The sequence below is a fragment of the Tursiops truncatus genome, chromosome 16, assembly GCF_011762595.2.
Source record: "Tursiops truncatus isolate mTurTru1 chromosome 16, mTurTru1.mat.Y, whole genome shotgun sequence".
In the NCBI taxonomy this organism is placed as follows: domain Eukaryota; kingdom Metazoa; phylum Chordata; class Mammalia; order Artiodactyla; family Delphinidae; genus Tursiops; species Tursiops truncatus.
The window spans coordinates 8,971,881-8,992,056 of NC_047049.1; the positions used below are offsets into that span (position 1 = coordinate 8,971,881).

The window sequence follows — 20,176 nt, forward strand, 5'->3', positions numbered from 1 at the left end:
CTTCCGGAGGAACAGGTCTTGAGGACCGAACGCGATTCAGAATCCTTCCAGGGAAAGACTTCTGAGTTCAAGGTAATGTTTTCCTTCCGGAGGACCTGACTGAGCCCGGTCATCATCATTTATCCCCACGGGGCTGTTTGATAGAACCCTTGGCTGTGGACAGAGGTACGCACATTTTCTGATGGGTTCCCCACAAGGTCCAGCATTTCAGTGGCTGATCCCAGCCTTGGGAAGGAAGTGGGAAGAGGGGAAGCCCACAGCCTGAATCCGCAGGGACCACTGGGATGAACTTGAGCCCCTGTAGCAGGAGCCCAGCAGAGACAGCTTCCCAGACCCCACCAAGGAGCCACCTTCAGATGTTCACTCCCACATGGGAACCCACTCCATCAGGCCCAAGGTTATTCTGAAGACTACTTTTCTGCTGAGCACTCACTCATGTCATTTTTTAACCCCAAAATTGTGCTGACTCTTGACCAAGCCTTGCACCCACTGAAAATCATCAGAGCCCATGGACTTCATTACGAAGAAGGCATCTATAGGTAGCAGGCTGTTCAGAGTCTTTCCAGGGCTTGTCAGCTGAAGAGCTAGAAAAAAAAGACTATCTCCCCTCCTGGGATGTACACCTGAGGCTGACAACTGTCCCTTGGCAGGAAGAAAGCCGACAGTGAAGTCCATAAACATGAGAAAATAGGGGTAAGAAAAGTGCAGGGGAAAAGCTGTACCGGAACTTCTGGATACAGCTCTACCTCAAGACCGTCTTAACCACTGACCTATGGAAGCCATTGCGGCCCCCAGTCCCACCCCCAACTCAAGACAGTGTGAGTTGGGATCCGGTCACTTGGCAACCAAAGCATTCTGAGTAATGTATGCCACAACTGGGAGGTGAAGGGTCTCCACAACTCTGGCACGCGAAAGGAACCCTCCACATGAGATGAGGTGCTGAGCTCAGAGGCTCAAACCAAGAGTCAGGAATAGCACCCAGGCCTGATGAGTGGAGTGTTTTGCAGGATCCAAGTGAGGCTTACCTTCGGTAGGAGCTGTGGGCGTCCACCAGCCTGAAGGGAAAGCACAGCAGGATTAGAGAGAAGGTGTCTACAGTCAGGGTTGCTCTAGTGACCTGTCACTCACATCAGGGAATGTGGGGTCTGAGACTCTCCACTGCCTGGGGGAGGAATAGGTCTTTTCTGAGAGCCGGCCGTGAGCCGGACCATGCCCTCCAATGTCCAAGGCATGGCGATGAGGCGCCCCGCTCCACAGGAGCAATTAGCACGCTCTCCTGACTGAGTGCTCTCGGGGAAAGTATCCCTTTTGGACTCCGCGGTGGGGGTGGGACCCGAAACAGCCCAGTTCTCACCACACAAATAACCCTCTGTCTAGACAATGCTTTCAGGCAGAAATGAGCCCAGGACAGGCCTCCCTGTCACCCAAAGCTCTGGGGAGGCACTGTGTAGCCACAATGTCCTTAAATCGCTGAGTCAGACCCGAGGACCCTTGTGCTATGGCTCCTCTGGAAGCGTCTGCTCGCTCTAGAGTGACCAGGGCAGGTACTGAGAGGGGGCAAACGTCCACTTGCCCCGCCTGGGGCTCCTGGCTGGAGTCTGTGGAAGTGGGTGGGGACGGAGGGGACAGCCCGGAGTCAAGAGGCAAAGGACTCACCTGGCAGGAGCGTGGACTGGGGCCTGGCATCTGGGAGAGAGAGAAGGCAGATCAGACACCTTGCACAGAATGGGGCACCACAGGGGCAAAGGGGGACGGCGCTGAGCAGGTGACACGCTCAGTCCATGCCTGAGCCCTGCCACGCAGGGTGGGACCTCTGCCATCCTCACCCCCCCAAAGAGGCTCCTCCTGAGAGGTCCAGGCAGCCCAGCATCCCTTATTTCCAATGTCAAGGTGACTGATTAGCTCTGTGTCTAGATGACCGAGTGGACCCAAACCAGTCATCAGCCACACAGCATTTATGGGCCCACTGAGGCAGCAACACTGAGGTGTCTAGTTCAAAGTCCAAAACCCGTGTGAGATCTGTCAGGCTTGTCTGTAGGTGGTGACAAGGCTGTGCCCGGCAGGCCACACAGGGGCCACTGCCCTGTGCACGGCAGACCTGCTGCCCAGACAGTGCATCCCAGTTCCCTGCAGGGTCTACTGTGCAGGACTCAGGAACCAATCCCTGGGCCACCTGCATTCCTAGGCCATGACCTCCATTCAGAGACCTCGTGACAGAACTAGCCTCTCTTGCCTCTGCCTTGCACTGTGGCTGGAGAAAAAGGGCTTCAAGTCACTTTCAGTTGGTTCTTTGTTCCAATTCACCAGCTACATGCCTGGCATCTTGTCAAAGAGCTCATACTAATTCTTAGCAGAGAGACAAGGTGATGTAAGGAAGCGAGAAGTGTAGAAAATGCTTTGCGAGGGGATCAGAGTGAAAGAAGGAAACTACACCCCCAGAGAGGGACACCCAGCTTATGTGAGACCAACCTGAGCAGACGACACCAGCGTCCTCGCTGTGTCCACAGTTGTGTGTGTTCCAGCCATTGTGAGGGCAGCTCCACAGGTAGCTCTCGTGCCCCATGCAGCGCACGTCGTCTAGGACGATCGGCCCTGAGCCCTGACCATACCGGGCACTTTTAGGGGCCAACGTGGCCCAGCCACAGCCCAGCTGCCTGCAGACCACGTTGGCGTCGTTGGTGTCCCAGCTGTCATCACACACGGTGCCCCAGGAGCCTCGGTACAGGACCTCGACCCGGCCCTCACACCTGTCACCTCCATTCACCAGCCTCAGGGCCAATCCTGAATCAGTTCCTGGAAGGACACAGGAAAATGCACTCTCCTATGTCTTCTGGAAGAAGAGGTCCTGAGGACCGAACGCGATTCAGAATCCTTCCAGGGAAAGACTTCTGAGTTCAAGGTAATGTTTTCCTTCCGGAGGACCTGACAGAGCCCGGTCATCATCATTTATCCCCACGGGGCTGTTTGATAGAACCCTTGGCAGTGGACAGAGGAACGCATGTTCTCTGATGGGTTCCCCACAAGGCCCAGCAATTCAGTGGCTGATCCCAGGCTTGGGAAGGAGGTGGGAAGAGGGGAAGCCCACAGCCTGAATCCCCAGGGACCACTGGGATGAACTTGAGCCCCTGTAGCAGGAGCCCAGCAGAGACAGCTTCCAGACCCCGCCAAGGAGCCACCTTCAGATGTTCACTCTCACATGGGAACCCACTCCATCAGGCCCAAGGTTATTCTGAAGACTACTTTTCTGCTGAGCACTCACTCATGTCATTTTTTAACCTCAAAATTGTGCTGACTCTTGACCAAGCCGTGCACCCACTGAAAATCATCAGAGCCCATGGACTTCATTACGAAGAAGGCATCTATTGGTAGCAGGCTGTTCAGAGTCTTTCCAGGGCTTGTCAGCTGAAGAGCTAGAAAACAAAGACTATCTCCCCTCCTGGGATGTACACCTGAGGCTGACAACTGTCCCTTGGCAGGAAGAAAGCTGACAGTGAAGTCCGTAAACATGAGACAATAGGGGTAAGAAAAGTGCAGGGGAAAAGCTGTACTGGAACTTCTGGATCCAGCTCTACCTCAACACCGTCCTACCACTGACCTATGGAAGTCATTGCGGCCCCCAGTCCCACCCCCAACTCAAGACAGTGTGAGTTGGGATCCTGTCACTTGGCAACCAAAGCATTCTGAGTAATGTATGCCACAACTGGGAGGTGAAGGGTCTCCACAACTCTGGCACGCGAAAGGAACCCTCCACATTAGATGAGGTGCTGAGCTCAGAGGCTCAAACCAAGAGTCAGGAATTGCACCCAGGCCTCATGAGTGGAGTGTTTTGCAGGATCCAAGTGATGCTTACCTTCTGTAGGAGCTGTGGGCGTCCACCAGCCTGAAGGGAAAGCACAGCAGGATTAGAGAGAAGGTGTCTACAGTCAGGGCTGCTCTAGTGACCTGTCACTCACATCAGGGAATGTGGGGTCTGAGACTCTCCACTGCCTGGGGGAGGAATAGGTCTTTTCTGAGAGCCGGCCGTGAGCCGGACCATGCCCTCCAATGTCCAAGGCATGGCGATGAGGCGCCCCGCTCCACAGGAGCAATTAGCACGCTCTCCTGACTGAGTGCTCTCGGGGAAAGTATCCCTTTTGGACTCCGCGGTGGGGGTGGGACCCGAAACAGCCCAGTTCTCACCACACACATAACCCTCTGTCTAGACAATGCTTTCAGGCAGAAATGAGCCCAGGACAGGCCTCCCTGTCACCCAAAGCTCTGGGGAGGCACTGTGTAGCCACAATGTCCTTAAATCGCTGAGTCAGACCCGAGGACCCTTGTGCTATGGCTCCTCTGGAAGCGTCTCCTGGCTCTAGAGTGACCAGGGAAGGTACGGAGAGGGGGCAAATGTCCACTTGCCCCGCCTGGGGCTCCTGGCTGGAGTCTGTGGAGGTGGGTGGGGACGGAGGGGACAGCCCGGAGTCAAGAGGCAAAGGACTCACCTGGCAGGAGCGTGGACTGGGGCCTGGCATCTGGGAGAGAGAGAAGGCAGATCAGACACCTTGCACAGAAGGGGCACCACAGGGGCAAAGGGGGACGGCGCTGAGCAGGTGACACGCTCAGTCCATGCCTGAGCCCTGCCACGCAGGGTGGGACCTCTGCCATCCTCACCCCCCAAAGAGGCTCCTCCTGAGAGGTCCAGGCAGCCCAGCATCCCTTATTTCCAATGTCAAGGTGACTGATTAGCTCTGTGTCTAGATGACCGAGTGGACCCAAACCAGTCATCAGCCACACAGCATTTATGGGCCCACTGAGGCAGCAACACTGAGGTGTCTAGTTCAAAGTCCAAAACCCGTGTGAGATCTGTCAGGCTTGTCTGTAGGTGGTGACAAGGCTGTGCCCGGCAGGCCACACAGGGGCCACTGCCCTGGGCACGGCAGACCTGCTGCCCAGACAGTGCATCCCAGTTCCCTGCAGGGGCTACCGTGCAGGACTCAGGAACCAATCCCTGGGCCACCTGCATTCCTAGGCCATGACCTCCATTCAGAGACCTCGTGACAGAACTAGCCTCTCTTGCCTCTGCCTTGCACTGTGGCTGGAGAAAAAGGGCTTCAAGTCACTTTCAGTTGGTTCTTTGTTCCAATTCACCAGCTACATGCCTGGCATCTTGTCAAAGAGCTCATACTAATTCTTAGCAGAGAGACAAGGTGATGTAAGGAAGCAAGAGGTGTAGAAAATGCTTTGAGAGGGGATCAGAGTGAAAGAAGGAAACCACACCCCCAGAGAGGGACACCCAGCTTATGTGAGACCAACCTGAGCAGACGACACCGGCGTCCTCGCTGTGTCCACAGTTGTTTGTGTTCCAGCCATTGTGAGGGCAGCTCCACAGGTAGCTCTCGTGCCCCATGCAGCGCACGTCGTCTAGGACGATCGGCCCTGAGCCCTGACCGTACCGGGCACTTCCAGGGGCCGACGTGGCCCAGCCACAGCCCAGCTGCCTGCAGACCACGTTGGCGTCGTTGGTGTCCCAGCTGTCATCACACACGGTGCCCCAGGAGCCTCGGTACAGGACCTCGACCCGGCCCTCACACCTGTTACCTCCATTCACCAGCCTCAGAGCCAATCCTGATTCAGTTTCTGGAAGGACACGGGAAAATGCACTCTCCTGTGTCTTCCAGAAGAAGAGGTCCTGAGGACCGAACGTGATTCAGAATCCTTCCAGGGAAAGACTTCTGAGTTCAAGGTAATGTTTTCCTTCCGGAGGACCTGACTGAGCCCGGTCATCATCATTTATCCCCACGGGGCTGTTTGATAGAACCCTTGGCAGTGGACAGAGGAACGCATGTTCTCTGATGGGTTCCCCACAAGGCCCAGCAATTCAGTGGCTGATCCCAGGCTTGGGAAGGAGGTGGGAAGAGGGGAAGCCCACAGCCTGAATCCCCAGGGACTACTGGGATGAACTTGAGCCCCTGTAGCAGGAGCCCAGCAGAGACAGCTTCCCAGACCCCGCCAAGGAGCCACCTTCAGATGTTCACTCCCACATGGGAACCCACTCCATCAGGCCCAAGGTTATTCTAGACACTACTTTTCTGCTGAGCACTCACTCATGTCATTTTTTAACCCCAAAATTGTGCTGACTCTTGACCAAGCCGTGCACCCACTGAAAATCATCAGAGCCCATGGACTTCATTACGAAGAAGGCATCTATAGGTAGCAGGCTGTTCAGAGTCTTTCCAGGGCTTGTCAGCTGAAGAGCTAGAAAACAAAGACTATCTCCCCTCCTGGGATGTACACCTGCGGCTGACAACTGTCCCTTGGCAGGAAGAAAGCTGACAGTGAAGTCCGTAAACATGAGACAATAGGGGTAAGAAAAGTGCAGGGGAAAAGCTGTACTGGAACTTCTGGATCCAGCTCTACCTGAAGACCGTCCTACCACTGACCTATGGAAGCCATTGCGGCCCCCAGTCCCACCCCCAACTCAAGGCAGTGTGAGCTGGGATCCTGCCACTTGGCAACCAAAGCATTCTGAGTAATGTATGCCACAACTGGGAGGTGAAGGTTCTCCACAACTCTGGCACGCGAAAGGAACCCTCCACATTAGATGAGGTGCTGAGCTCAGAGGCTCAAACCAAGAGTCAGGAATAGCACCCAGGCCTGATGTGTGGAGTATCTACAGGATCCAAGTGATGCTTACCATTGGCAGGAGCTGTGGGCGTCCCCGAGCCTGAAGGGAAAGCACAGCAGGATTAGAGAGAAGGTGTCTACAGTCAGGGTTGCTCTAGTGACCTGTCACTCACATCAGGGAATGTGGGGTCTGAGACTCTCCACTGCCTGGGGGAGGAATAGGTCTTTTCTGAGAGCCGGCCGTGAGCCGGACCATGCCCTCCAATGTCCAAGGCATGGCGATGAGGCGCCCCGCTCCACAGGAGCAATTAGCACGCTCTCCTGACTGAGTGCTCTCTGGGGATAGTATCCCTTTTGGACTCCGCGGGGGGGGCGGGGGTGGGACCCGAAACAGCCCCCATTCTCCCTGCACACATAACTCTCGGTCTAGACAATGCTTTCAGGCAGAAATGACCCCAGAACAGGTCTCCCTGTCACCCAAAGCTCCGGGGAGACACTGTGTAGCCACAATGTCGTTAAATCGCTGAGTCAGACCCGAGGACCCTTGTGCTATGGCTCCTCTGGAAGCGTCTGCTCGCTCTAGAGTGACCAGGGCAGGTACTGAGAGGGGGCAATCGTCCACTCGCCCCGCCTGGGGCTCCTGGCTGGAGTCTGTGGAGGTGGGTGGGGACGGAGGGGACAGCCCAGAGTCAAGACGCACAGGACTCACCTGGCAGGAGCGTGGACTGGGGTCTGGCACCTGGGAGAGAGAGAAGGCAGATCAGACACCTTGCGCAGAAGGGGCACCACAGGGGCAAAGGGGGACGGCGCTGAGCAGGTGACACGCTCAGTCCATGCCTGAGCCCTGCCACGCGGGGTGGGACCTCTGCCATCCTCACCCCCCAAAGAGGCTCTCCTGAGAGGTCCAGGCAGCCCAGCATCCCTTATTTTCTGTGTTAAGCTGATTAGCTCTGTGTCTAGATGACCGAGTGGACCCAAACCAGTCATCAGCCACACAGCATTTATGGGCCCACTGAGGCAGCAACACTGAGGAGTCTAGTTCAAAGTGCAAAACCCGTGTGAGATCTGTCAGGCTTGTCTGTAGGTGGTGACAAGGCTGTGGCTGGCAGGCCACACAGGGGCCACTACCCTGCGCACGACAGATCTGCTGCCCAGACAGTGCATGCCAGTTCCCTGCAGGGGCTACTGTCCCGGACTCAGGAAGCAAACCCTGGGCCACCTGCATTCCTAGGCCATGACCTGCATTCAGAGACCTCGTGACAGAACTAGATTCTTTTGCCTCTGGCTTGCACTGTGGCTGGAGAAAAAGGGCTTCAAGTCACTTTCAGTTTGGTTCTTTGTTCCAAATCACCAGCTACAAGCCTGGCATCTTGTCAAAGAGCTCATACTAATTCTTAGCAGAGAGACAAGGTGATGTAAGGAAGCAAGAAATGTAAAAATGCTGTAAAAGGGATTCAGAATGTCAGAAGGAAACGACTCCGCCAGAGAGGGACACCTAGGTTATTTGAGACCAACCTGCGCAGACGACACTGGCATCCTCACTGTGTCTACAGTTGTGTGTGTTCCAGGGGTTGTGAGGGCAGCTCCACAGGTAGTTCTCATGCCCCGAGCAGCCCACGTCATCCAGGACGATCGGCCCTGAGCCCTGACCATACTGGGCATTTCCTGGGGCCGACATGGCCCAGCCACAGCCCAGCTGCCTGCAGACCACGTTGGCGTCGTTGGTGTCCCAGCTGTCGTCACACACGGTGCCCCAGGAGCCTTGGTACAGGATCTCGACCCGGCCCTCACACCTGTCGCTTCCATTCACTAGCCTCAGGGCTAATCCTGATTCAGTTCCTGGAAGGAGACAGGAAAATGCACTCTCCTGTGTCTTCCGGACGAACAGGTCCTGAGGACCGAACGCGATTCAGAATCCTTCCAGGGAAAGACTTCTGAGTTCAAGGTAATGTTTTCCTTCCGGAGGACCTGACTGAGCCCGGTCATCATCATTTATCCCCACGGGGCTGTTTGATAGAACCCTTGGCTGTGGACAGAGGAACGCACATTTTCTGATGGGTTCCCCACAAGGTCCAGCATTTCAGTGGCTGATCCCAGCCTTGGGAAGGAAGTGGGAAGAGGGGAAGCCCACAGCCTGAATCCGCAGGGACCACTGGGATGAACTTGAGCCCCTGTAGCAGGAGCCCAGCAGAGACAGCTTCCCAGACCCCGCCAAGGAGCCACCTTCAGATGTTCACTCCCACATGGGAACCCACTCCATCAGGCCCAAGGTTATTCTAAACACTATTTTTCTGCTGAGCACTCACTCATGTCATTTTTTAACCCCAAACTTATGCTGACTCTTGACCAAGCCGTGCACCCACTGAAAATCATCAGAGCCCATGGACTTCATTACGAAGAAGGCATCTATTGGTAGCAGGCTGTTCAGAGTCTTTCCAGGGCTTGTCAGCTGAAGAGCTAGAAAAAAAAGACTATCTCCCCTCCTGGGATGTACACCTGCGGCTGACAACTGTCCCTTGGCAGGAAGAAAGCTGACAGTGAAGTCCGTAAACATGAGACAATAGGGGTAAGAAAAGTGCAGGGGAAAAGCTGTACTGGAACTTCTGGATCCAGCTCTACCTGAAGACCGTCCTACCACTGACCTATGGAAGCCATTGCGGCCCCCAGTCCCACCCCCAACTCAAGGCAGTGTGAGCTGGGATCCTGCCACTTGGCAACCAAAGCATTCTGAGTAATGTATGCCACAACGGGGAGGTGAAGGGTCTCCACAACTCTGGCACGCGAAAGGAACCCTCCACATTAGATGAGGTGCTGAGCTCAGAGGCTCAAACCAAGAGTCAGGAATTGCACCCAGGCCTGATGAGTGGAGTGTTTTGCAGGATCCAAGTGAGGCTTACCATCGGCAGGAGCTGTGGGCGTCCACCAGCCTGAAGGGAAAGCACAGCAGGATTAGAGAGAAGGAGTCTACAGTCAGGGTTGCTCTAGTGACCTGTCACTCACATCAGGGAATGTGGGGTCTGAGACTCTCCACTGCCTGGGGGAGGAATAGGTTTTTTCTGAGAGCCGGCCGTGAGCCGGATCATGCCCTCCAATGTCCAAGGCATGGCGATGAGGCGCCCCATTCCATAGGAGTAATTAGCACGCTCTCCTGACTGAGTGCTCTCGGGGGAAAGTATCCCTTTCGGACTCCGCGGGGGGGGGGGGGGGGGGGGGGTGGGACCCGAAGCAGCCCAGTTCTCCCTGCACACATAACTCTCGGTCTAGACAATGCTTTCAGGCAGAAATGACCCCAGAACAGGCCTCCCTGTCACCCAAAGCTCTGGGGAGACACTGTGTAGCCACAATGCCCTTAAATCGCTGAGTCAGACCCGAGGACCCTTGTGCTATGGCTCCTCTGGAAGCGTCTGCTCGCTCTAGAGTGACCAGGGCAGGTACTGAGAGGGGGCAAACGTCCACTCGCCCCGCCTGGGGCTCCTGGCTGGAGTCTGTGGAGGTGGGTGGGGACGGAGGGGACAGCCCGGAGTCAAGAGGCACAGGACTCACCTGGCAGGAGCGTGGACTGGGGCCTGGCACCTGGGAGAGAGAGAAGGCAGATCAGACACCTTGCACAGAAGGGGCACCACAGGGGCAAAGGGGGACGGCGCTGAGCAGGTGACACGCTCAGTCCATGCCTGAGCCCTGCCACGTGGGGTGGGACCTCTGCCATCCTCACCCCCCAAAGAGGCTCCTCCTGAGAGGTCCAGGCAGCCCAGCATCCCTTATTTCCTGTGTTAAGCTGATTAGGTCTGTGTCTAGATGACCGAGTGGACTCAAAACAGTCATCAGCCACACAGCATTTATGGGCCCGCTGAGGCAGCAACACAGAGGCGTCAAGTTCAAAGTCCAAAACCCGTGTGAGATCTGTCAGGCTTGTCTGTAGGTGGTGACAAGGCTGTGGCCGGCAGGCCACACAGGGGCCACTGCCCTGTGCACGGCAGACCTGCTGCCCAGACAGTGCATCCCAGTTCCCTGCAGGGGCTACCGTGCAGGACGCAGGAACCAATCCCTGGGCCACCTGCATTCCTAGGCCATGACCTCCATTCAGAGACCTCGTGACAGAACTAGCCTCTCTTGCCTCTGCCTTGCACTGTGGCTGGAGAAAAAGGGCTTCAAGTCACTTTCAGTTTGGTTCTTTGCTCCAATTCACCATCTACATGCCTGGCATCTTGTCAAAGAGCTCATACTAATTCTTAGCAGAGAGACAAGGTGATATAAGGAAGCGAGAAGTGTAGAAAATGCTTTGAGAGGGGATCAGAGTGTCAGAAGGAAACCACACCCCCAGAGAGGGACACCCAGCTTATGTGAGACCAACCTGAGCAGACGACACCAGCGTCCTCGCTGTGTCCACAGTTGTGTGTGTTCCAGCCATTGTGAGGGCAGCTCCACAGGTAGCTCTCATGCCCTGAGCAGCCCACGTCGTCCAGGACGATCGGCCCTGAGCCCTGACCGTACCGGGCACTTCCAGGGGCCGACGTGGCCCAGCCACAGCCCAGCTGCCTGCAGACCACGTTGGCGTCGTTGGTGTCCCAGCTGTCATCACACACTGTGCCCCAGGAGCCTCGGTACAGGACCTCGACCCGGCCTTCACACCTGTCACCTCCATTCACCAGCCTCAGGGCCAATCCTGATTCAGTTCCTGGAAGGACACGGGAAAATGCACTCTCCTGTGTCTTCCGGAGGAACAGGTCCTGAGGACCAAACGCGATTCAGAATCCTTCCAGGGAAAGACTTCTGAGTTCACGGTAATGTTTTCCTTCCGGAGGACCTCACTGAGCCCGGTCATCATCATTTATCCCCACGGGGCTGTTTGATAGAACCCTTGGCAGTGGACAGAGGAACGCATGTTCTCTGATGGGTTCCCCACAAGGCCCAGCAATTCAGTGGCTGATCCCAGGCTTGGGAAGGAGGTGGGAAGAGGGGAAGCCCACAGCCTGAATCCCCAGGGACTACTGGGATGAACTTGAGCCCCTGTAGCAGGAGCCCAGCAGAGACAGCTTCCCAGACCCCGCCAAGGAGCCACCTTCAGATGTTCACTCCCACATGGGAACCCACTCCATCAGGCCCAAGGTTATTTTGAAGACTACTTTTCTGCTGAGCACTCACTCATGTCATTTTTTAACCTCAAAATTGTGCTGACTCTTGACCAAGCCGTGCACCCACTGAAAATCATCAGAGCCCATGGACTTCATTACGAAGAAGGCATCTATTGGTAGCAGGCTGTTCAGAGTCTTTCCAGGGCTTGTCAGCTGAAGAGCTAGAAAAAAAAGACTATCTCCCCTCCTGGGATGTACACCTGCGGCTGACAACTGTCCCTTGGCAGGAAGAAAGCTGACAGTGAAGTCTGTAAACATGAGACAATAGGGGTAAGAAAAGTGCAGGGGAAAAGCTGTACTGGAACTTCTGGATCCAGCTCTACCTCAACACCGTCCTACCACTGACCTATGGAAGTCATTGCGGCCCCCAGTCCCACCCCCAACTCAAGACAGTGTGAGTTGGGATCCTGTCACTTGGCAACCAAAGCATTCTGAGTAATGTATGCCACAACTGGGAGGTGAAGGGTCTCCACAACTCTGGCACGCGAAAGGAACCCTCCACATTAGATGAGGTGCTGAGCTCAGAGGCTCAAACCAAGAGTCAGGAATTGCACCCAGGCCTGATGAGTGGAGTGTTTTGCAGGATCCAAGTGAGGCTTACCTTCGGTAGGAGCTGTGGGCGTCCACCAGCCTGAAGGGAAAGCACAGCAGGATTAGCGAGAAGGTGTCTACAGTCAGGGTTGCTCTAGTGACCTGTCACTCACATCAGGGAATGTGGGGTCTGAGCCTCTCCACTGCCTGGGGGAAGAATAGGTCTTTTCTGAGAGCCGGCCGTGAGCCGGACCATGCCCTCCAATGTCCAAGGCATGGCGACGAGGCGCCCCACTGCACAGGAGCAATTAGCACGCTCTCCTGACTGAGTGCTCTCCGGGGAAAGTATCCCTTTTGGACTCCGCGGGGGGGCGGGGGTGGGACCCGAAACAGCCCCCGTTCTCCCTGCACACATAACCCTCTGTCTAGACAATGCTTTCAGGCAGAAATGACCCCAGAACAGGCCTCCCTGTCACCCAAAGCTCTGGGGAGACACTGTGTAGCCACAATGTCCTTAAATCGCTGAGTCAGACCCGAGGACCCTTGTGCTATGGCTCCTCTGGAAGCGTCTGCTCGCTCTAGAGTGACCAGGGCAGGTACTGAGAGGGGGCAAACGTCCACTCGCCCCGCCTGGGGCTCCTGGCTGGAGTCTGTGAAGGTAAGTGGGGAGGGAGGGACAGCCCGGAGTCAAGAGGCACAGGACTCACCTGGCAGGAGCGTGGACTGGGGCCTGGCACCTGGGAGAGAGAGAAGGCAGATAAGACACCTTGCGCAGAAGGGGCATCACAGGGGCAAAGGGGGACGGCGCTGAGCAGGTGACACGCTCAGTCCATGCCTGAGCCCTGCCACGCGGGGTGGGACCTCTGCCATCCTCACCCCCCAAAGAGGCTCCTCCTGAGAGGTCCAGGCAGCCCAGCATCCCTTATTTCCAATGTCAAGGTGACTGATTAGCTCTGTGTCTAGATGACCGAGTGGACCCAAACCAGTCATCAGCCACACAGCATTTATGGGCCCACTGAGGCAGCAACACTGAGGCGTCAAGTTCAAAGTCCAAAACCCGTGTGAGATCTGTCAGGCTTGTCTGTAGGTGGTGACAAGGCTGTGGCTGGCAGGCCACACAGGGGCCACTGCCCTGGGCACGGCAGACCTGCTGCCCAGACAGTGCATCCCAGTTCCCTGCAGGGGCTACCGTGCAGGACTCAGGAACCAATCCCTGGGCCACCTGCATTCCTAGGCCATGACCTCCATTCAGAGACCTCGTGACAGAACTAGCCTCTCTTGCCTCTGCCTTGCACTGTGGCTGGAGAAAAAGGGCTTCAAGTCACTTTCAGTTTGGTTCTTTGTTCCAATTCACCAGCTACATGCCTGGCATCTTGTCAAAGAGCTCATACTAATTCTTAGCAGAGAGACAAGGTGATGTAAGGAAGCGAGAAATGTAGAAAATGCTTTGAGAGGGGATCAGAGTGTCAGAAGGAAACCACACCCCCAGAGAGGGACACCCAGCTTATGTGAGACCAACCTGAGCAGACGACACCGGCGTCCTCGCTGTGTCCACAGTTGTGTGTGTTCCAGCCATTGTGAGGGCAGCTCCACAGGTAGCTCTCGTGCCCCATGCAGCGCACATCGTCTAGGACGATCGGCCCTGAGCCCTGACCGTACCGGGCACTTCCAGGGGCCGACGTGGCCCAGCCACAGCCCAGCTGCCTGCAGACTACGTCGGCGTCGTTGGTGTCCCAGCTGTCATCACACACGGTGCCCCAGGAGCCTTGGTACAGGACCTCGACCCGGCCCTGACACCTGTCACCTCCATTCACCAGCCTCAGGGCCAATCCTGATTCAGTCCCTAGAGGGCAGCACAAGGACACCTCCTTTTATCTCTCCTGAGGTCATAGGCCTAAGGCCCGTTCCAGACTCAGGGGACTTCCTGTCGGTTAGTCTCCCCTGGGCAGGAATCACCTTTCTTTTATGCCCAGGAGTTAATCTTCATCACAGGGAAGTCAGCAGAGATTCCTATTCTGCCCAAGTCCGAAGATGCTCAAATGCAGAGGCACAGCCCATCACTCCAAGAGGAGGCGAGCACGAAGGTAACCCTACCCACCCAAGATACACCGAGGCTAGTGCACCATGGTCGCAGGAGGAAAGTCAAGACCATCCCCCTGTTGGTAGCTTGTTGGCTTCCAGGTGGTTCTCCCTGGGCTCTGGCCGCACCCCTGACGATGATGCGACCGGGTTCAGGCATTTTACACCCAACCCTTCGGGCTGGACAGCTATCCATGGCCTGAGAGACCAGTAGAGGTACCAGCAAGACGGACAGGCATGCAGGGCCTACAGTGACCGCCTGGAAGAAAATCTTTCCTGAGCATCTGGACCCGATCCCACTGGACACAGCTCACCAGCCCACTAAGATCGGACCTCAGACCTGGCCTCCAGAGACTCTTGCTTCACTCACAGGCACAAGGATATGGACGGCCACACCCTGAACCTCCTCCTGTCACATCCAAACCCCCAGTTTATCCAGAAGCGGAAACTAAGCCCCAGGGAGGTGGATAGCAATATTTACCTATGCGTGACGGAGCATGTGAGGATACGGTCTGCCAGGAGGCTGGAAGTGGCAACAAAGGGAAAGGTCAGAGTTAGAAAGCACAGGAAGGAAGCCTTGGAAAACGTTTACCCAGCATGATGACACCAGTTCCACATCTGGATCCTGCCACTTGCTACCTGCGTTTGCTGAGCAAACCTCCTGCTCTGTTAGCTCCTCTGGGACAATGGCCCTGTCTGAGGTCAGCCGGCTCCCTCCACCTCTCTAAGCCTGGCATGTTCTCCTTCCCATGAGAAAACCTTGGCCCCCTCCCTTCCATGAGCCATGTCCGCACTGGCACATCTGAGGGGTTGTCCAGAGGCAGAAGTGGACAGAAAAGTCAGGGGGTGAAGCTGGAGCCAATCATGGTCCTTGGCACCCAGAGCACTGCAGTCCCTTATGACCCACCATCTCCTGGGCACTGTCCCTGCCACTTCCGGATGCAGGTGTGGCCCTGTTGGATCTGAGGCGTGGCCCAGAGTGAGGGATGCAGGCACTCCTTCCTGTTCTCATGTCCCATCAACAGAAGGTCAGTGATTATCAACCTTCCTTCTCCCACAAAACTCTCCTCAGCTGGGATGTAACAGGGCCTAGAGTGGTGGAACACATTCCTGGTTCTCTGAACCTGCAGGTGACAATCTCTGAGACAGTATCAAGGACAGGATGTGACAACTCAGATGGATCAATGGGAAGACGGGAGTGTTGGAAACCCCAGGTCTAGTTAAGAAGAGCCAGCTGGGAGACTGAGCAGGGGAGGGGACAGAACCTCCCAGGTTCTGCAAAGTACAGCGATTCACCCAGAGGGGAGAAGAATGGGGCATGAGCAGGGAGTAAAGGGACATCCGGGGGAAGGTCGCCCGAGCCTCACTGGGCCAGGCAGTGGACTGGGGCCGAGCAGCTGCGAGAAAGACACGGAAAGTCAGACACAAAGCACACGGGGGTCCCACTGGGATCCCAGGGGGAGGAGGCTCAGCCTTCACACATTGCTGACAATTTTCTTAGGACCTCCGCGTGGGGAGTGTGTGCCCACCATCGACGACTCAGTCCACTGGGGCCCCTCGTTCTGTCTCACTTCCTGTGCCTGACCGCCTGGACCTGAGGGCTTACTTTCCTGAATATGAAAGTCCCTGGCATGCCTGCGACCGGCCACCAGTGCGACCAGCCACCGGAGCTACCGCCTTAACTCCCTGTGGGAACAGCAAGGAGGAGCCCAGGTGGTTAGGGTAGGACCCCAAGTCCACCAGCCCAGCTGCAATGAGGGTGAGGCTCCTCCAGGCGCCCCAGAGTTTCTGCCTGGGGTCCAGCTCCTGCCCCCGTGTCCTAGCAGGCTCGTTACCAGTCTACACAGCCACCCGCTCCCGTACCCCTCCACCTTCTCAACCGTGTTCACCACACTCACACGTGCGCCTTTTACACTGGAACTCTGTTGACTGAGTCGGCCCTGAGAGGACCCCAGTCTGTAAGCCATCAAGGGCACCTTTCCCTTTTGGTAACAGCATCCCCTAGACTCCGCCGGGGGTGTGGGACATGAAAAAGCCCTGTTCTCCCTGCACACAGAACTCTCGGTCTAGACAATGCTTTCAGGCAGAAATGACCCCAGGACAGGCCTCCCTGTCACCCAAAGCTCTGGGGAGACACTGTGTAGCCACAATGTCCTTAAATCGCTGAGTCAGACCCGAGGACCCTTGTGCTATGGCTCCTCTGGAAACTTCTGCTCGCTCTAGAGTGACCAGGGCAGGTACTGAGAGGGGGCAAACGTCCACTCGCCCCGCCTGGGGCTCCTGGCTGGAGTCTGTGGAGGTGGGTGGGGACGGAGGAGACAGCCCGCAGTCAAGAGGCAGCAGGACTCACCTGGCAGGAGCGTGGACTGGGGCGTGGCAGCTGGGAGAGAGAGAAGGCAGATCAGACACCTTGCACAGAAGGGGCACCACAGGGGCAAAGGGGGATGAGGACGGCACAAGGACACCGCCTCATGTCTCTCTTGAGGTCACAGGCCTAAGGCAGTTTCCAGACTCACACCATTTCTAATGGCCACAGCTCCCCGGGCAGGGGGTCACTTTGAACATGGCCATGAGTTAACCTTCATCACAGGGAAATGAACAGAGACTTTCCTTCCCCAAGCCCAGGCTACCAGAAGCTCAGGCTCTACTGGCTGACCTCCCAGCTCTCCTACTTGGGGCACCCCCATGGGGGTTTACGGGACCTCTGATGTCCACAGGCTGAAGGGTCATAGTTCCTGTATAGTGCAAAGAAATCAATGTGGCCTCATATGGGCTCAGCAAAGGGCACAGACAAGGTGGCCCCCTCAACAGGTATGCACCTGCCTCTGCAGGCTGTGCAGCCAGAGACCCAGGACCCTAGCCTGACCAGAGGTCAACATGCATTGGTGAGAACCACACGGTAGGCTCTGAGCATGGGCAATAAGACTCTCTTGGAGACAGAACACCAAGCTCCATCTTGGAGCTCCCTGGAGATATCTCTGCAGGTTGATTCCTCCCGTCTCTCAGAGTCAAGGTCCACGGAAAAGATACCTTTTCAGACCCGAGGCCTTGTTCAGAAGTCCCCACCCTTGAAAGCTGAGCACCCCCATCTCTTACAGCTTCTGCACCTCTTCTGGATCAGAGATGGACCTCTGGGTGCAGAAAGGTAATGAGCCCCCAGGGATCCCACATAACAAACGTTACCTCCTGCTGTACTTGCTGTTGAGGGTTCCTCCGTGACAAACAGAGCTGCAGAGTGGAGAGAAGGAAAGGTCATTCGATGTCGGCTCTCCTCCAGGAGGGTCGACCCTCTGCACCTTGGCTCAGAGAAGGGGCTGGATGCAAAGATCCGGAAGCTCTGCCCACTGCCCAGAGGCTGAGAACCTCTCTCTCTGTCACTCTGTCGGCCCTCATTCAATGCTGGAGGCCACCAGGGACATTCTTGGTTCTGGACATTCACCACCTCCTATGCTTCCACAATGTCCATCCCAAATACCACCCTTTGATGAACAGCCCAAATCTATCCACAAGATTAAACTTCAAATACCAACTACCTATTTCTATGGCTCAAACGTAGTCTCAAATGACAATACCTACCATCACTGAGATATGCCTGAATGTGGCCCCAGCTAGGAGGAAAGGCAGGTTCCAAAGATGCAGCCCCAAATGTCAAAATAACGTGCTCCAAAGCGACTGCTTGGACAGACATGCTCTCCTGGGGAACACATTCTCATGTGACAGCTGGGTTATCATGGTCACATCCTGTGCATAGTGACATGTATGTACACACAGCAGTCCACATGGTAAATGCCAGAGGTTGCTCTAAAGATGGATAATTTGACTAGAAACTCCCCTTTGGGGCACACAAGACGGGTGACATCGTTAGAGGCTTCTTTGTGGATTAAAGGACCCATGGGTGCTAGAAGACCCACCAGCACTCTGAGCATAAAGGAGAAATGCTGAGATTTGCTAGGTTAAGTCAGGGAGCATTCCTCTTCTTCACGGAGGCTGTACATATCCTTCATTTGTCATTTAATCACCGATAAAGAGAACATATTGGTTACTGCTTAGTTTCCTTTTGATATAGATTTAAGTTTTAAAGACCAAAACTCCCCAGTCCTTCTTCCTCGCATTTAAAAGGATGAGAAGGTAGCACTTAGAAGGTGTTTGGTCATCCGAGGCCAGGGATGGTTGTGATGCTGTTCATAGGTTCTCCTGTTTAGAAGGATCCCCGGTAGGACCTCTTCTGGCCAAGTGAGGTGGCATGGATGTGGAAGCCATTGTGCAAGATGTGTAAAAGTTCAATCTCAGCAACTCACTTATGGAAGAGTCTTTACATCAACAAGTCAGACTTAGGATGGAGCCAATAACCATTTGGCAAAATGTGAAAAACCTGCATTTACTTGACATTAAGCAAAATACAGACATTAAGAAAAAATAAGTTTAAAAAGGTAGCCCTTAAACTATATACACGTATCTTCTGTTGCTTGCTTTGGAAATGTTTAGCCAAGTCCCATAATTACATTGTAAACATGAAAACTTCATTCAGTCCTGGGCCATGCAGCATGCTTGCTCAAAGTGTGGTCTGCAGACCATCCTTATTTTCGGTTATATAACAATGCAGATTCCTGAGCCCCACCCCACGCCAGCCAAATCCGAGTGTCTGGAGTGGGGAGGTGAACTCTAAGGACCTGCATTCAGCCACATATCTTAGTTGATTCTGATGTGCACTGAAGTTTGAGGCAAAGGCAAATTAAAATGGAAGAAGAACCTAACTAGATAACCACATGGTCCATTTATGCTGTAGCTGAAGGAAGTTTCTATTGCCCTTGTATTTCCGTAAAGGACACAAATCACATTCTTATGCGACCCTCATACCATTCATTGAAGTCCAGTGAGGCAGTGTTTATTCTTTAAGATATAAATAACTGTATAGAAGGATAAATAAATTTTAAACCAAATACAGGATGCTGTTTTCAAAGTACTTACCACTTGTTCTGGGAAGATCTGATTCAGAAACTATAAAGGAATAAAAGAAAAATCAGACGTATGCATGCTTCACGCACAGGGAACCCTAAGCAAGAAATCCACCTTTGAGCCATTGCTTTTCTTATAGTTGACTCTGAACTAACGCTGTAACAACTGCATGTAACTCAACATCAACAAATCTGGAATCTGTGTTTGAAATTTAATCCAAATTGAAAAGATTTCTTGAGGCTCTAGTGCAATGAGAGGTCTAGCTTGCTTCTAAAATGCCTCAAAAGTCCACCCTTGTGCCATCTCTTTTCCTCCTTCACAGGCACCCAAGGGTGCTGATTCTTAAAAGCTTAATCATGGCAGAAGATTTTGTACATTTTCTAACCTGGGGACCTGGGGTCATATTCAAGAGTTTTATGTGTCATTTTAGTTACTCCTCGTACAACCCCATAGGGAAACTGAGGCTTGGGTAGGTGACTCAAATCAACTGACTAGTAAGTGACGGGGCAGGATTTGTGCTCAGACACTTTGCTCTTAATCATTTCACTATCCCGGTTGTTGTCAGGGTAGGGGTCGGGGAAAGAGAGAGGAAAGGCCAAATGGACTATCTGTTGGGTTTTCCCAAGGTGCATTCTGGGCTCCCTTAGCCCCTCCTGCTGTCCCCTTCTGGTCACTCCTGTGAAAGGTCCCTGCAGAAGAGATCTCAGCCTCGGCCTGTGCCTTGCTGGAGGTCAATCACCAGAAAGCTGTCCCTCAAGTCCCTCCCAGGACATTTCTGGACTCTCAGGGCATGCTCTGAAAGGCAGGGATTGGCCTCAAAACAGCTAAGACCCAATGGCAGGGTCAGCTGCCCTAAGTGAGCACATGAAGGACCC

The 20,176-nt window shown here is 54.7% G+C and overlaps 1 protein-coding gene across 1 annotated transcript in view; it reads right to left on the minus strand.

Moving 5' to 3' along the window:
• LOC101316532 (scavenger receptor cysteine-rich domain-containing protein DMBT1) overlaps nt 1-20,176 on the minus strand; it is a 50,145-nt gene that overhangs the window by 17,671 nt on the left and 12,298 nt on the right. The window contains 19 exon segments of the mRNA XM_073793738.1: nt 1,026-1,055; nt 1,657-1,686; nt 2,470-2,793; nt 3,851-3,880; nt 4,482-4,511; nt 5,293-5,616; nt 6,674-6,703; nt 7,313-7,342; nt 8,119-8,442; nt 9,501-9,530; nt 10,147-10,176; nt 10,955-11,278; nt 12,337-12,366; nt 12,974-13,003; nt 13,786-14,109; nt 14,827-14,868; nt 16,696-16,725; nt 17,529-17,573; nt 19,314-19,343. Coding sequence (XP_073649839.1) covers nt 1,026-1,055; nt 1,657-1,686; nt 2,470-2,793; nt 3,851-3,880; nt 4,482-4,511; nt 5,293-5,616; nt 6,674-6,703; nt 7,313-7,342; nt 8,119-8,442; nt 9,501-9,530; nt 10,147-10,176; nt 10,955-11,278; nt 12,337-12,366; nt 12,974-13,003; nt 13,786-14,109; nt 14,827-14,868; nt 16,696-16,725; nt 17,529-17,573; nt 19,314-19,343 — 2,067 coding nt within the window.